The 16,462-nt window shown below is 44.1% G+C and overlaps 1 protein-coding gene across 1 annotated transcript in view; it reads right to left on the bottom strand.

The window, feature by feature from the left end:
- Window positions 1–16,462, bottom strand: part of ATP8B1 (ATPase phospholipid transporting 8B1) — a 121,712-nt gene that overhangs the window by 27,516 nt on the left and 77,734 nt on the right. Inside the window, exons 3-13 of the mRNA XM_021686141.2 lie at window positions 15,955–16,052; window positions 14,302–14,415; window positions 12,458–12,556; window positions 12,298–12,359; window positions 9,563–9,635; window positions 9,385–9,455; window positions 7,575–7,657; window positions 7,300–7,458; window positions 7,041–7,129; window positions 4,872–5,062; window positions 2,224–2,432 (exon numbers count right to left, since the gene is read on the bottom strand). Of these exons, the coding sequence (XP_021541816.1) occupies window positions 2,224–2,432; window positions 4,872–5,062; window positions 7,041–7,129; window positions 7,300–7,458; window positions 7,575–7,657; window positions 9,385–9,455; window positions 9,563–9,635; window positions 12,298–12,359; window positions 12,458–12,556; window positions 14,302–14,415; window positions 15,955–16,052 (1,248 nt within the window). The remainder of the gene's footprint in view (window positions 1–2,223; window positions 2,433–4,871; window positions 5,063–7,040; window positions 7,130–7,299; window positions 7,459–7,574; window positions 7,658–9,384; window positions 9,456–9,562; window positions 9,636–12,297; window positions 12,360–12,457; window positions 12,557–14,301; window positions 14,416–15,954; window positions 16,053–16,462) is intronic.

The raw sequence follows: 16,462 nt of genomic DNA, 5'->3' as shown, positions 1-16,462 counted from the left end.
ACAAAAGAAATTGAGTCTCCATCGGTGTGCAGAGGTCCCTCCCCACCTTGCTTCGGTTCTGTGGGTCTCAGCTTGTTTCTGGACAGCCCTCAAAGTTAGAACGATTTTCACATTTTTCAAGAGTTGTGAAAACAAAATAATACCTAACAAAGAAGAAAATCTGATGCAAACAATATATGGCCTGCAAAGGCTCAAATGCTTTCTACCTGGCTCTTTACAGAAGTTTGCTAACCTCCACTCTACAGGTTCAAACCCTGGTGCCTCTGGCCTTCTACACTGCATCCTCCTCTGGGGCCAGACTCCTGTCCCTTGAAGTGCTTTACTTACCCCCCAGCTCTAAAGGGACTGCCCCCATGCACATGAGGACCACTTCCTTAACCCCCCGTATCCTACCACCTTCCTCACGGTCCCCCATGTCAGAGATGCTCCTTATGCGAAAACATATTCACGGTATAGTAGTTTTCTACAAGGAAAAAGCACACAGCGTTCTTAAGGCTCTTTTAAAAAATTGTGTGAAGTGGGTGCCTGGTTAGCTCAGTCAGATAAGCATCTAACTCTTCTTCTTTTTTTTTTTTAGATTTATTTATTTGAGAGAAAGAGAGAGCGAGCACACAGTGGGGTGGCAGAGGGAGAGGGAAGGAGGGAGGGCGGGAGGGAGTGAGAGTCCTCAAGCAAACTCCCTGCTGAGCACAGAGCCCGACAAGGGGCTTGATCCCTCCTGAGATCATGACCTGAACTGAAACCAAGAGTCACCCGCTTAACCGACTGAGCCACCCAGGAGCCCCACGTCCAACTCTTGATTTTGGCTGAGTCGTGATCTTGGGGTGGTGGGACTGAGCTCCACATCGAGCTCTGTGCTCACAATGGAGTCTACTTATGCCTCTCCCTCTGCTCCTTCCCCCGCTTGTGCGCTCTCTCGCTCTCTCAAATAAATAAATAAAATCTCTCTAAAAAGAAATTTAAAATTGTATTGTCTTTATTTAAAAGTTAGAGCATTCTGATTGAATACAGTATTAGCCTTAACATTTTTTATAAATATACAGCATATTTCAGAACATTAGAATGGAAATCAACTTTTTCAAAATAATTATGGGGAAATACATATAAAATTCACCCCTTTAACCGTTTTTTTTTTTTTTTAAAGATTTTATTTATTTATTTGAGAGAGAGAGAGCACATGAGAGGGGATAGGGTCAGAGGACGAAGCAGACTCCCTGCCGAGCAGGGAGCCCGATGCGGGACTCGATCCAGGGACTCCAGGATCATGACCTGAGCCGAAAGCAGTCGCTTAACCAACTGAGCCACCCAGGCGCCCTAACCGTTTTTTAAAAACATTTTATTTATTTATTTGACAGAGAGAGAGAGGGGACAAGCGGGGGGAAGCGGCAGGCAGAGAGAGAAGCAGGCTCCCCGCCGAGCAGGGAGCCCGATACGGGGCTCGATCCCAGGGTCCCAGGATCATGACCTGACCCAACTGAGCCACGCAGGCGCCTCCCACCTTAAGTATTTTTAAGGTGTACAGTTCGGTGACATTAACTACAGTCCAGCTGCTGTGCAGCATCACCCCCACCCGCTCCAGAGCTCGTTCATCTGGTAAAGCTGAAACTCAGTACTGATTAAACAATAAGTGCCCATCCTCCCCTCCCCCCAGCCCCCGGCAACCACCCCTTCCACTCCCTGTCTGTGTAAATTTGACTGCTCTAGGGCCTCATATACATGGATTCATACTGTATGTGTCCTTCCATGACGGCTTTATTTCACTGAGCCTAGTGTCCTCCAGGCTCATCCACGGGATGGCGTGTGTCAGAACGGCTTCCTTTTCAGGACTAATACTCCGGCGTATGTGGAGACCACATTTTTTGCGCTCATCCACTGATGGACACTTGGGTTGCTTCCACACTTTAGCTATTGTGAATAACGCTGATATGACCATATTTGTGCACATCTCTCTCCCAGTCCCTGCTTTTGGTTCTTTTGGGTTTACACCAAGAAGTGGCACTGTTGGATCACACGGTAACTTCCTATTTCATTTTTTGAGGGATGTGTGCCTGTTTCTGACCGCTGGCCTCTCTCCCGTGTGTGTTCCCGGTGCCACCAGCGAAGCCCCCTCCGAACCCAGCCCAGAATGGCCACCAGGGCTGGGCTCGGGGATGGCACCAGCGGTTCTGGGAAGGCAGGCCCTGGTCACAGAGGCCTGGGGACCGAGAACTGGCTTCCACTCACCATATATTTGCCCATTGATGCAGCACTTCTTAAAGGTCATGATATTTTGTGTGAGCGTCCCTGTCTTATCCGAGAACACATAATGGATCTGGCCGAGCTGCTCGTTCAGCGTGGTGGTTCTCGCCTTTGCGGGCGTGTCCTTCTCAGGATAGTACATCTGCAGGTCCCAGTTGATGAAGTAACTCTGTCCAAGACGGATCACTTCCACACTAGGAGGACAAGACGAAAGGTTACTTTGGGGGGCGCTCTCAGATCCGAGAGGCAGGGAGCGGGCTTTATCTTCACCTGCGTGCCCAGGAACGAGCTGCTCATCCGCAGAAAGACAAGCCACGTGGGGTCTATGTGCCCAGCCTCTGGGTTCTCCTGACCAGACACATCTTTCTCCAGCCTTGTTCAGTGTGATTTCTCACTCACTCCTGAGCATGTCTGACCCTCAGCCCATGGCCCTGTGGGACCGGTGACATGGTGACGATGTGCAATCCCTACTCTCTTTTCTCTCATTCCCGTGGCACCCGGGGACAACTGGAAAGGCTGCGCTCACCTTTGCCCCTAATTGGAGGTGAGGGTCCACCAGGTTACAGACCCTGTGTGCTCACAAGTAGGCCCTAGCGCTTTTGGTAAGTAACTCCTACACTGTTAAAAAGCATAGTTTTTCCCCCTAAATTCTTATGAAGTTAAAGAATGTCCCAAATAAGATATTCTAAAAGAATCATCTTAATTTTAAAACTCTAGGGGTTAAATATATCTCAGTTATAAGGAAGCTGTTTAAATATTCAGCCAATGTTGAGTGGGCAAAAGATGTCTTTATAATAAATTAAAGAGAGGGAAAAAGAACTCTTTCCCTCACCCTATAAATATTTCCTGAGTGCCTACTATGTACAGACATAGGAGGCCGCATCAGCAAACAAAACAGACAAAATCCCTGCAGAACATCAAAGCAGGGAAGATGAAGACCAACAGGGAACGGAAGTGATATTTAAGATAGAGTGGGTCAGGAAAGGCCAGCGTGATAGGGGGATGTTCGAGCAGAGGCCTGAAGGAAATGAAAGAGCAACCATGTAGATAAGAGGGAAAAACATTCCAGGCAAAGACCAGAGCAGGTGCAAAGGCTCTGTGGCAGGTACTGGCACCACACTGAGGAGCAGCCAGGGGGCTGGAGTTGAGGAAGCCTAAGGAGGGGGAGGCGGTACAGGAGGTGATGGCGTGGGGGGGACCAGACCACGCCGGGCCTTGTGGGTCATAGGGTGGCCTCAATAATGAATTTATCCTGAAGGAAATGGAAAGCTACCGTAGGGTAGAAAACAAAGCAGAATGACCTGATCCGACTTACGCTCTAGAAGGACCTTCCATGTTCAAGAGAAATAAGGAAATCACATTAATCACATGACATGACTTTTTAAAACCAAAACTGACACACACAGTTTATTTTATAACATACAGTTTTAAACAAAATAATCTGTTTAATAGCTCCCTCGACAAAGGTAAAACTCATCTCAGTTTTTTTTTTGTTTTTTTGTTTTTTTAAGTGACTGCAAACACATGGCTCCCCAAGGCTCTCCTTCATGGTAAAGGAACAGCAATAACTACATATAATAAGATTACAAAGAAAACAAATGCACATATAATAAAATTAAAATAAAACAAGTACTTCTAATTAGAGAAGTATATGTGATCTTGTATATCTCTGGGCTGTTACTTAATTGGCACTTAGAGGAGACTCTGGCTGCTGAGGATGTTCCAAGACACAGCTCCCCTTCCAGTGGTCTAAAATCCAACTGATAAATGAAGCAAACCCTGATGTTAAAGAAGGAAAGAAGTGAACGAGGAAGAAATCTCACCAAGCAAGGCATCACCACTTGTCAGAGACAGGACCCTGCCTCCTCTATTGTGGTTGAGACTGAGATGAGAAACAGAACATTCTGAGAGGCTGACAGAGGGCGAGGAGAGGGGCATTCCCATTGGAAAGCAGTGGCCAGCAAGCATTTTACAAGCAACGGACGTGCCAGGTGGTAATAAGGAAGACCCAGCTAAGAGATTAGGAAGGCTCCTGAGGGCGCCTGGGTGGCTCAGTTGGTTGAGCAGCTGCCTTCGGCTCAGGTCATGATCCTGGAGTCCCAGGATCGAGTCCCGCATCGGGCTCCCTGCTCGGCAGGGAGTCTGCTTCTCCCTCTGACCCTCCCCCCTCTCATGCTCTATCTCATTCTCTCTCTCAAATAAATAAATAAAATCTTTAAAAATAAAAAAATTAAAAAAATTAAAAAAAAAAGGAAGGCTCCTGAAAAGGAAAACAACTAAGTTTTCCCATGACATTGGACATCTCCACCTTGTCCCAAGGCCCCTTCTGAAGCCTGGGCTCTGAAGTCCCCTGAGAAGGAATCTTACCCAGTGAGTGACTTCTGAACTCTGGGGGTCTCATCGGCAAAGTGGTCAAGATACAAGGCGCTGTGCAGGGCGCAGAGCAGACACTCCAGTGTTCATTTCCTTTCCTTCCATTACCCCCAATCCTGAGACGAACGTTATTTTCTTACTTGTTCCTTATAGCCTCAAAGGCCAACAATTACTGATAGAAATGAAGGTGCAAAGTGGGGAAAATGTACGACATACTTCCCTTAAAGCAGAAGGCCAAAGAGAGGAGAGGAGAGCCTTACCTGACATAGAGAGAGATGGGCACCATGGTATTTAGAATAATGATGTAGCCCCAGAAATTTAGGAATCCACGGTAGGAGGGTGTATAGTCTTCTCCATCATAGAGGTACCAAGAATAATTGCCAACTTGAGCTTCCCAGTAAGCATGGCCAATGGCAAGACCCGCAGAAACCAGGATGAGAACAACAAAGATCTAGAAGACATGAAACATTTAAGTGTATTTGGAAGACAGATTGCCAACTCCCAGAATGTCATAGATGCTAACTAACCTTACTCAATACTTTGCATGTTAATGATAATTTAGTAGTCTGTAAAAACAACACACTTAAAGAAAAAACGGCACCATCAGGATGCTTTGAAAGCCTATTTGAGTTCTATCATTGACTGATCTATCCTACATAACACATCTAGGTACAGTTTTGTCCCCAAAGCTATAGTTTGAAAGAGAAAGTGGTGTCTTACATTCAAATCTTTAAACATCCTCATATTACAGGGCATTCGATCCATGGCTTTTAGTTTGAATAATATTGGACTGTTTGGGGAAGGTATCTCAGCATGAAATAATATCAAACAATGCTGACTTGGGATGCTTACAGAAAATATATGATGGAAATAAGTTTTATTTTTTTTTATTTTTTATTTTTTTTTGGAAATAAGTTTTAAAAGAGAAGGTAAGGGAATTTTACCCAGATTTGGGTAATTATTCCTGAAGATTTAATTATCACTTCAAGTTTAAGATCACTTAAAAAGCGGCACAGTAAGTATATCCTGTTAGGAAAATTATGAGGATACACTTAGGGGATGAAAAGTCCACTGTCCTCATAGTATTTGGATATTTATGGGTAGGAATACAATTTCCAAGGACATATTTAAATTTCTGGACACAGATTCCAAAAGTGCTATATCTCAAAACCACTACGGCACAAAGAACTCATTGTGAATACTTTGGCCGTAACCAGGACAATGACATGGAAGACGCACTTGAAAAGTTCAAAGTTTTCATGAAATGTGGTATCAGAGAAAAACGAATTGTTTCTTAAATTAGTATATTACTTTTATATGACTTTAAATATGTATATGTAAAGTACTGTAAGTTTTAGAAGTCCCTAAAAGTTTATGTATTCAAATTAAACTAAATACTTGGGCAAAAACGAATTCTCATTGGGAAATCAGAGGACTGCCTAATATTTGGGGCCAGGCCTGAGATGCTATCCTCAAACGACTTGCTTGGAAGGTTGGACTTTGGCTGGCATCTGGGAACTTAGATTTTGGAAGGGTTTCCTTATTCCTTATTCCCTGATAAGAATGGCTCTTTGTGCCTGTTTGTGTAAAACAATATGGCTTATGCCAACCACCTGCATTCCTTCAGGGAATCTGGAATTTTAGTACGTGCCTGGCAGATGGTGCCTATGTGACCAGATCCCAATAAAAGCCCAGGCACAGAGTCTCCAATGAGCTTCCCTGGTATGGACAACATTTCACATGGGCTGTCACAAATTGTTGCTCAGGGAATTAAGTGTGTCTTGCCGTGTGACCCTCCTGGGAGAGGACTCTTGGAAACTGGCACCTGGCTCCCTCCAGACTCTGCCTCATGGGCCTTTTGCCTTTGCTGATCTTGCTTTGTAATAACTTACAGTAAGTCATAGCTATGAGGACAACTAGATGCTCTATTCTATGAGTCCTCCTAGTGAATCACCAAACCTGGGGGTGGTCTCGTGGACCCCTCAACACACCTTTTATTTAGCCTTGCCTTTTATGTAGACTTATACAGCATATGTCAGGGGGAAAAGTTTGCTTTTAAGAGAACTACCTCTTGGGGAAACTAACAGCAGTAAAATCAACCCTACATTGACTCTAGGAGCCCAGTCCCATGAACTTATCTTGGGATCCCTGGTTTTCCAACTGGTCACTCTAGTTAACAAAATACTCAAGCACTCAGAGGCCCCTACAACTGGAATTTCCATTCTCAAAAGGATTCTCCTATTAGAGGTATGGCATTTCTGAGAAAAAGTAAGAGAGTCCTCTCTCTCCCATCCAGCCTTGGGACACCGCACGTGTTCTTCTACTTGGCTTGCAGAGGTAAGATTTCTCTGCACAAGAAAAGCATACAACAACATTACAGCAAAAGACAGCAGTCTAGCCTCTTATCTACTGAAATAGAAAATAAGTACCGTATAAACCATGTAGTTCATCAAGTAATCAATTTTAGTTCTTTTAAATCTGGTTTTCCCACTATTCTTCATTATTTTAGTGTCAGCACCTAAAAGTGGAAAATTCAATACGATCAATAGTTGGGAAAATCAATTCACGGTCATGTCAATAAAATTACTTTTCCTTTGGTTTCGATGGAGAATGAACAGAAGAGCAATCCCTTCCTTTAAATCTTAAAAGCACATATCAGAACAATTTCCCAAGAAATTCTGAAATTACCTGCAAAAATGACCAATCCATGGCAGAAATCCGTGTTCCTAATTACACAGCCACGTAACAAAATTTTATCTGCATCCAGAGGAAACCTTGTGTTTCTCCAAAACAGTGTTCCTGCAAACTTATCTAGCCGATTATTGGGTTCTTCACATTCAATAAAACCTTTAGAAAAATATGACTCACATAAGTACTCACATACGAAAGATTTTCTGGTTTTAATTAATTGGGACTGAGTTGAGCAACAAATTTAAAACAAAGTAAGACATATTTGCACAAACCATCAAATGTTGTCAGTGAATTTTCTCTTTGGAGATACTGGTGTGTGATTTCAAGTGCCATTTTGAACTTTAGATTGGTTTCTCTAAAGGGAGAAAAAGAAAATTAAATGAATAAAATTTGGAGCTCGAAAAGGAATATAAGAAAAACTGTACGAGGTAACATTAGGTATACCTGGAAGCAAAGGCTAGATCATTAGCTTTTGTGATTTTCAAACTCGGTTTGCCTTGGAACTTTGGGTTTAGTGAGGTTATTTCCTGAACTATAGAAAAACTTCTGACTTGGGAAATGTTGGTCCCCTTCGCTGTTTGTTTTAAGTGGGCCAATATGGTTGGGACAGAGGCATCTACAAGCTTCCTGTCCTCCTTCTTACTAATTTAGCTTTCGCCACCAGCCTAGACTATCAAACTGCTATTTAAAAACTTAGCTCCGAGGGCTGTCTGGATGGTTCAGTCGGCTGAGCATCGGACTCTTGACGATCTCAGGGTCATGGGATCGAGACATGCATTGGGCTCCGTGTTCAGCGCAGAGTCTGCTTGAGATTCTCTCTCTCCTCTGACCCTTCCCCCTCCCCTGGCTTGTGCTCTCTCTAAAAGAAACAAATAGGGGCGCCTGGGTGGCTCAGCCGTTAAGCATCTGCCTTCGGCTCAGGTCATGATCCCAGAGTCCTGGGATCGAGTCCCGCATGGGGCTCCCTGCTCCGCGGGAAGCCTGCTTCTCCCTCTCCCACTCCCCCTGCTTGTGTTCCCTCTCTTGCTGTCTCTCTCTCTGTCAAATAAATAAGTAAAATCTTTATTAAAAAAAAAAAAAGTTTTTTTTAAAAACTTAGCTTCTAATATTTAATCGCACTAAGATGATTCTACAAGACATATTTGCTACAGAAAGTGTTTGGACTCTGTCAACCTACTATTTTCCAGATCCCGTATCTTTGAAAGATAATTCTACCTAGGAAAGGAGGTGGGAACCTTACCCCCCAGTACGTGGCATTTCCCACCCACAGAGCAAGGAAGGCGCATGTTCTGGAAAAAGAAGAGTCGGGCTGGGCATTTGGGCGCTGGATGGCAATACCGCCTTTACAGGCCGGATGTCCTTTTGTGGGCTCCACGAATACTGACTCTGGGGTTCCCCTATATTCAGATGCTGACCTGTGGCCCTCCACCTTCCTGTTCAGTTTGTTCTGACAGGGCATGTTGGGATTTGCTACCTTTGGAAAGCTTTAGAGGCTCTCACTCATGGGAATAATGGCTGTTTTATAGGTAAGACTGAGCAACTGACTAATTCATAGCGCAAAGACAGACCTAGTTTGCCTGAGATGATTTCAGCTCCCCGCAAAGATTAAATGAGCTAATACATAATGCTAACGCAACATAGCAGGCACTCAATAAATGCATTCAAAACGGGTCAAAAGCAGAACATTCTTCTAAGTGGTAGTGTTGTGACCAGAGCCAACAAAGGGAAAATCCAAAATTGCCTATTGACAAGTACTTTAAAAATCTGGTTTTTTTTTGAAATAGCTTATATTGATAGTCATTCGTATGTGTCTGGACACCGCTCAGCTGCCTTACAAAGGGCTCAGGCATTGACCCTTTTACCTTCCCTCAAAGTTGGGGGGGGAGGGCAGGTTTGAGAGCCCCCCTTTACAGATGGAATTGGAAAAAAGAGACATTGGTCCGCTAGGGACACTGTTGGACAGCCAGCAAGAGCTGGAGGCGGGGCCAGATCTCAGGGCTCCTTTTCATGATGCAATTTTCAACGGAATGAATGTGCCCTCAAAGGTCAGTCTTAAAACAGGCCTGGCGAAGACCCGCTTACCCGTCCAGTTCAGCTGTTTCGACGTAGCAGAGGCTGTTGGGCTCAGAGCTGGACAGCAGGAGGACGTCAGCCTGTTCAAAACAAAACACACCGATAACACAGAGATCCCCAAGGCGAAGCTGAGCACCAGAGCAGCTGGGAGGATCAGAGATGAGGGATGCAGGGCTTATTCGCTTACCGGAATAAAATCATTTTTTTTCAGACGAATGACATCTCCAACTTGAATCTCTTTCCACTTGGCAACCTTGAATCTAAATATTAAAAATAATGACAGTTTATTGGCTTTTTCAAAGTTACTGGCAAAGGATTTGGAATTATTCTTTCTAGAAGCCAATGATTCTGGGGAAAACGTGAATTTCACAGAGAAAAGGGTTCCTAAAAGTTCAGCCATTGAATGATGAAACCACATTAAGAGGTCACGGGAATCACAGTCTCCTCTAGAGGCAGCAGTGGTGATGGGGACCATCTTGATGTGTTCTTTCCTATGTCACGATACCTGGCATCGCCTTCGTTTTTGCTCTTGTCCTGTACTCTTACCTCTCCTGTTCTCTGTCCTCTGGGTTATCCACCACCTGCTCAGGATGCAGGTGGTCCTGGGGCCGGAATGCATTCTGGCTCCCACACGGGCCCCCTGGAATCCTCTTGGAACTTTAGAACGTGCCTCCTCCCTATTGTGTAAATTACCTTTCCAAGGAGTGTGTTGCACTTTCATAAGTCTAATAAGGACATTGATAAAATGCAAAATTAAATAAGAAGAGGACTATTTTCAGTCTTAAATTTCATAGGAAATAACCATTTAAATGTCTAAGAAATCGGGGTGCCTGGGTGGCTCAGTCATTAAGCGTCTGCCCTTGGCTCAGGTCATGATCCCAGGGTCCTGGGATCGAGCCTGCATCGGGCTCCCTGCTCCGCGGGAGGCCTGCTTCTCCCTCTCCCGCTCCCCCTGCTTGTGTTCCTGCTCTCGCTCTCTGTCAAATAAATAAAATCTTTAAAAAACATAAAAAATATATTAAAAAGTCTAACAAATCAACATCTTTTTTAAACATCTTTTAAAACACAGTAGTCTGTTTTAAAGATGTTCATATATAGAAAAGGTACCCCTAATAGATATTGTGAATCTATCACAACTAATAAGCTTAATTTTTTTGGAGGCAGAAATCCAATTACCATGTGTGTCCTCCCATTAATTCATGGATATTTTCAACCTGGAGTTGAAAATATATATATTTTTCAATTTAAAATACATTCTAAATATATGCCTATATACCAGTTTCACCAATTTATTAGAATTTAACACACAATTCTTAATCTTAGGATTAAAAAAAACTTGGCTCATCTTTCAGTAAAGGAAATGGTGGTTTACATGTCAGTATCTGTAAAACTGTAAATTACAATTTGCATATGAGTGTCAAATTATAAACGAACAAGAACCTTCTTTCATGGCTCTCTGGGGATATGAGAGGCAATTCTGTTTGAACCCTTCCACTGCGACATGTAGTTTCCCCTTGGGAGGTCGCACTGCCCTCCCCACAAGGTCCGAGTCCCCACACAGGCTTAACCCTCCTCCAGGGGGAGCTGGGGCCACAGCCCTATCAGATATGCACCCTGACCCCCAAATCTAAGGCCACTCAGAGCTACTCTTTACCAGTGGAGTTAAGCAGGCTGTGGCCTCTTGCCAGGGTAATGCGGGCTGGCTGTGAATCTTACCACTCTCCATGACAGTGATTCTAAGTGATTTGAAAGGTAACCTTCAGAACAGAATCCATTTATTTGGGAAGGAAAAAAAGCCATCCAAACAGACTGACATAGTCTGTATGTAAATTAGACACAGTGGAACTATGCCTATAAATCACCTTCTCTTTCTCAGGGTCGACACCTAAAAAAGTCTTTGAATTGGGCCTTCACACTATTTTTTTCTTTCTTTTTTAGTGAAGTGTAATTGATATATAATATCCTACAGTTTCAGGTGTACATCACAGTGATTTGGCGTTGTCTTAGTCACTATTTTTAGCACCTGACTTTGTGGTTCTGCCCCCAGGCGCTTGCTCAAAAAAAACAACTCATTACTGGTCTGTGAGTTGGCACGTTGGTCACAGTTGACAATGTTTATTTAACATTTATGGAGCACTTTTGGTGTGTTGGAGGCTCTGATGGACCAAAAAAAACACACAAAAAACAAAAAACAAATACCCAACCAAATACCATCAGGATAGTCTCCCTGAGAAGCTTACAGTTCAGGACAGAAGATGAGACACCTACACCAATAATTCTAATAAAAGTCAGGCCATAATAAGAAAGAGGAAAGCAAAATGCTCTGAAAACGCAGTGAAGGGAGAAATCACTTGAGCTGGAGAATCAGGAAAGGGGTCAAGATGTTTGGGCGAAATCCTGAACACACAAGTTTGGGAACAGCAAAGATGGGAGCTCCAGGCTAAAGGAGTAAACAGTGTAAACAGTGCTGGGGCACCTGGGGGGGCTCAGTAGGTTAAGGGTCTGCCTTCGGCTCAGGTCATGATCCCGGGGTCCTGGGATCGAATCCTACATCAGGCTCCTTGCTCAGCAGGGAGCCTTCTTCTCCCTCTGCCCCTCCCCCTGCTCCTCCCTCTGCCCCTCCCCCTGCTCATTCTCTCTCTCTAATAAATAATAAATAAAAGCTTTAATAAAATAAACACAACAGTGCTGATACTGTAGGGCCCAAAGGGCAAGCACCCGTAATCCAACTTGGCTATAGCCTCTGGGTCATGAGGAGAGGACCAAGTCCTAGTAAATTGTTATAACAGAGACCCTTACAGTGAAAAGGCTGTTGGGCTGACTGCCTTGTAAGTTCAGAAGAGTTTTCTCTAAGTATGTTTCTAGACATAGTCATCCACTCTATCCCTGTAACTAAGTGACAAATTAAGGAAGGCACAGTACCTGCCATCCTTAATGACTTCACACGTCCTATTATTGATTTCATTATCCATTTTATGGCGAGCCTTTAGAAGAGAGAAGGAGAAAGGTTATTTTAATCATCTCAAAATAGAAGGTATCGATTCCACTGCAGTGAGGAGAAAGTTGCACGAGCAATTCTTACCACGTCGTCCACCAGGTCTTTGATGGCCGTGATGCCCAGCACCACGAGCAAGGGAAACAGGGTGGTATACCATGCCAGGGTCGAGATTTGAGGGATTGCCTGCAAGAAATACAAGGAAGACTTATGTGCCCATGAAGGCATGGCTTCTGTAGGTTACTGCTAATTCCAACCTCCACCATCACCCAAGTCTACACCCTGCAAGGCTGCAGGAAAGGAAAGGCATGCAAGCCTCCAGCCAACCTTCTTCCTGCCACCCTCTCTGGCTTCTGGCCTCCAGGAACAGACCCCAGAGGACATGCATATAGCAGGCTCTCCAGGGCTGGTGGCTCAGCCAGTGGTCCCTGAGGGTCTCAGGCTGGAGGTCAGGACAGCAGTAGGTAGTGGCTGCCTCCGAACGCTCATGACGGCGTTGGGCATCTTTGGGGGTCATCACTACTGGTCCGGCTGAGAAAGAGGCTGGCCTTGCAGGAGGCCTTGCCCCCCTTAAGACAGGCTTCAATTCAGAACAAAAGATTGGGAGGCAAGTTTAGTAAAGATCTCTCGTAATCATCCCATGGAGCATCAGGCCATATTGTGTAGTGGTTAAAATGACAGGCTTTGCAGAGAAGTTCCTGGATCCAAATCCTGTCCCGCTCTCCTACTCAGGGCTTTGGGATTTTGAGCAAGTTCCTATACCTCCCCAGGCCTCAGTTTCTCTGCAAAATTAGAAGGTTAGGATAGCCCTTGCATCACAGAGTACAAGAATTAAGTGACATAACAATGTAAGCAAGTGGCCGGCTAAGGCTATAACTATTATTCTAATTTAAATTGCTCCATCTTTAAGAGAAGATGATTGGGGATTGGTTGGAAGAGAGAAAGATCATTTGCCACATTATTATCAATGTGTGTAACTCCCCTTTTCCTTGCTAGAAGGAAGGTAGGGAAAAATAGCTCACTTATCATACAGCAGCACCTTCAAATTTTGGTGTTTGTCTCCACACGGGTCTGTTTCAAAGGTCCCTCCTGATAACAGGACCATTCTATACTATCAAGCCAGTAGATTTCATACCCTACCAAATCTGCTGGGTATCCGTTTCTCTCTCACGTTTCCTCACCACTTCCTGCACCCTCCATCCCCACCCGGACACACACACGCTCCCATTTCATGAAGCCTTCCCGAGCGAATCCCAGCAGACGAGACTGTTTTCCAAATCCAATGCTGGAAGTAAAGAATCTGATAAAACCAAGTGGCTATGCTGTCCTTTGTAGCCTGCACATCAGGGGCTAAAGGTCGATACTCTGGCAACTAGAGGGTGTAGAGTTCCTTTGATTATAACAACAGTTTCTAGACAGGTAAAATTAACACTCTCCAGATAAGTGAATCCTTTGCCACAATGGAGACAAAGACTCAGGAAAAGAACAGGCCTTTTGTCCATGTAAAACCAGTTCGCAAAAATACCTTACTGAGAATCATGACCCAAATATTAAAACAAATACATAATATTCTTGAGGAAATCAAGCATCTGAAGAAAAAACAAAGGGCAAGCACACACAAAAATAGAATTTTAAGGTACAAATCATTTTACAAAGTGAAGGTTTTAATTGTATTCACTTCGGGAAAACCAGTTTTAACACTCACATCAGGACGAAATAGAATTTTTAAAAATATAGAGTTAAAATATCTCCATTTGCTTCCTTTCCCTGTTCACCGAACACTGTCATCCTGGTTCTGTATGAGGCACTATTCCCTTACGTGCAGAACCCTGATATTAATATAACGACTTTCAAGATTATACATGTCCACAACCTCAGTGTTACTGAGTCGTCATAATTCAAAAGAGATTTAAGATATCAAAGGGCATTACCTGTAAGATAAGAAGGATCAGGAAATAGAAATTGGCTGCTCTCTTAAATTGCTCAAACAAATTCATCGGTAGAAAGGAAAACGCATTATACTTGTATGTTTTAATTGCATTATTCTGTTGGGAAAAAAAAAAAAGAAAGAAAGTCATTCTACATAAGGTCACACATTTATCCCAGTGTAGACACACCTGCAAAAATCCTTAAAGCCTGATGGCCTACGGTGACACAGGGACATTAGCCAGAAAGACACTGAGATTTCCTTTACGCCTTTAATTCTAACCAGGCCTCCTTGACTCCTTGGAGGCTCAGTAACAAGTAACAAGGAGACATTTCCCCCCAAAGGATCTCCGTGGCAAATCTGACTGTGACCATGTGGATGTTGCCGGCAGATTCCTTGACTCCTCAGAGCCTCTTAGAAAATGGGGCAAAGGGAGACATCAGTGTGGACCACAAAGCTGGAGAAGGAACACTCTTTTCCTTGAGGGATGAAGGCTACCGTGTAAAGGAAAAGACACTGTTGTGTGTTGAACTGTGTGCCCCAAAAGATACGCTCAGGTCCTAATCCTGGGACCCGTGACTGCCATCTTATTTGGGAATGGGGTCTTTGCAGATGGGATCAAGTTACAGAGACATCACACTGGATTAAGGTGGGCCCTGATCCAATGACTGGTTGTTCTTAGAAGACGAGGACAGCTGGACACAGATGTGGAGATGCACAGGGAAAAGGCCATGTGAAGACAGAGCCAGATATTGGAGGGATGTGGCTACAAGCCAAGGAACGCCAAGGACTGTCAGCCACCTCCAGAAGCTGGGGGAGAAGCTTGGAACAGACCCTCCCGCAGGCCCCCCAGAAGGAACCAACCCTGCCAACACCTTGATTTTGGACTTCTGGCTCCCTAACTGTAAGAAAACAAACTTCTGTTGTCTTACACCGGCCCGTTTGTGTCCCTGTTACAGATGGCCTAGCCAACTAAAAGACACATTACGACACAAAAGCGAACGCTTGACAGGTGTTACCGTATGTTAAAGGTAATAAGGATTTTTGAGGTGAAAGTATCTTCAAAGTCTCTAAATCTATCACAGGCAGAGAAGGGGGAGAGAAGTTATCAAGATCCTTTCAAATTCTTATTACCTTCAAACATAAGGCTTCTGTGACATTATTGTAAATTCTTATATAAAATGTTAAGAAGGCACCTGGGTGGCTCAGATGGTTAGGTGTCTGCCTTCAGCTCAGGTCATGATCCCAGGGTCCCGGGATCGAGTCCCTCATCGGGCTCCCTGCTCAGCAGGGAGTCTACTTCTCCCTCTCTCCCTGCCTCTCCCCCTGCTTGTGCTCTCTCTCTCCTTCAAATGAATAAATAAAATCTTAAATAAATAAATAAATAAATAAACCGTTAAGGGAGCTCTGTGCACACATAGGGAGAATTTCAATCTACATAATTTTGTTTTGGTCTGTGTCAAGCCACTCCTACTCACCTTTATGAAACGGAACGTGATGTATAAACATGATATTCTATAGAACGGACAATGATTATCAATGGCCTAGGCCAGGGATGATCTGGAAGGCAGGTGTCTCACAAAGCTGGTAAGCATAATGGCTACTGGAAAAAACTGGCTCTTAGTAAAGAGGATTTAGAAAGTCAAAATCAACTTACCGCATACTTGCTCTCCTTAATACAAAAGAACCTTGTTTTCATGAAGTGAGGTTGTTCATGGAAGCTTCGATCATTTGCTTTGACTTGCCACGTACAATCTTTTAAAAAGAAAGAGAAAAAAGTCCATCAAGCGGAGAATTAGCATATGGTTATGGGCTGAATTGTGTCCTTCCTGAGTTCAGATGTTAAAGTCCGAACTCCCACTCTGTGCCTTGGAATATAACCTTTATATTATAATATAACCTTTATATTACACAATGAGGTCATTACAGTCGCCCCCAACCCAATAGGACTGATGGCCTTCTAAAACAAAGTAAATCTGCACACAGAATGCACAGTGGAACGATGAGGTGAAGTCACAGGGAAAACCTGGCCACCTACATGCCAAGGGGCGAGGCCTAGAACAGTCCCTTCCTTCCCTTTCAGCCTCTGGAGGAACCAACCCCTGCCCACACACTGATCGTGGACTTGCAGGCTCCAAAATCTGTGAGATTATAAGTTTCTGCTG

The sequence above is a fragment of the Neomonachus schauinslandi genome, chromosome 14 (assembly GCF_002201575.2).
Source record: "Neomonachus schauinslandi chromosome 14, ASM220157v2, whole genome shotgun sequence".
NCBI lineage: Eukaryota > Metazoa > Chordata > Mammalia > Carnivora > Phocidae > Neomonachus > Neomonachus schauinslandi.
This window is presented reverse-complemented; position numbering and strand designations above follow the sequence as displayed.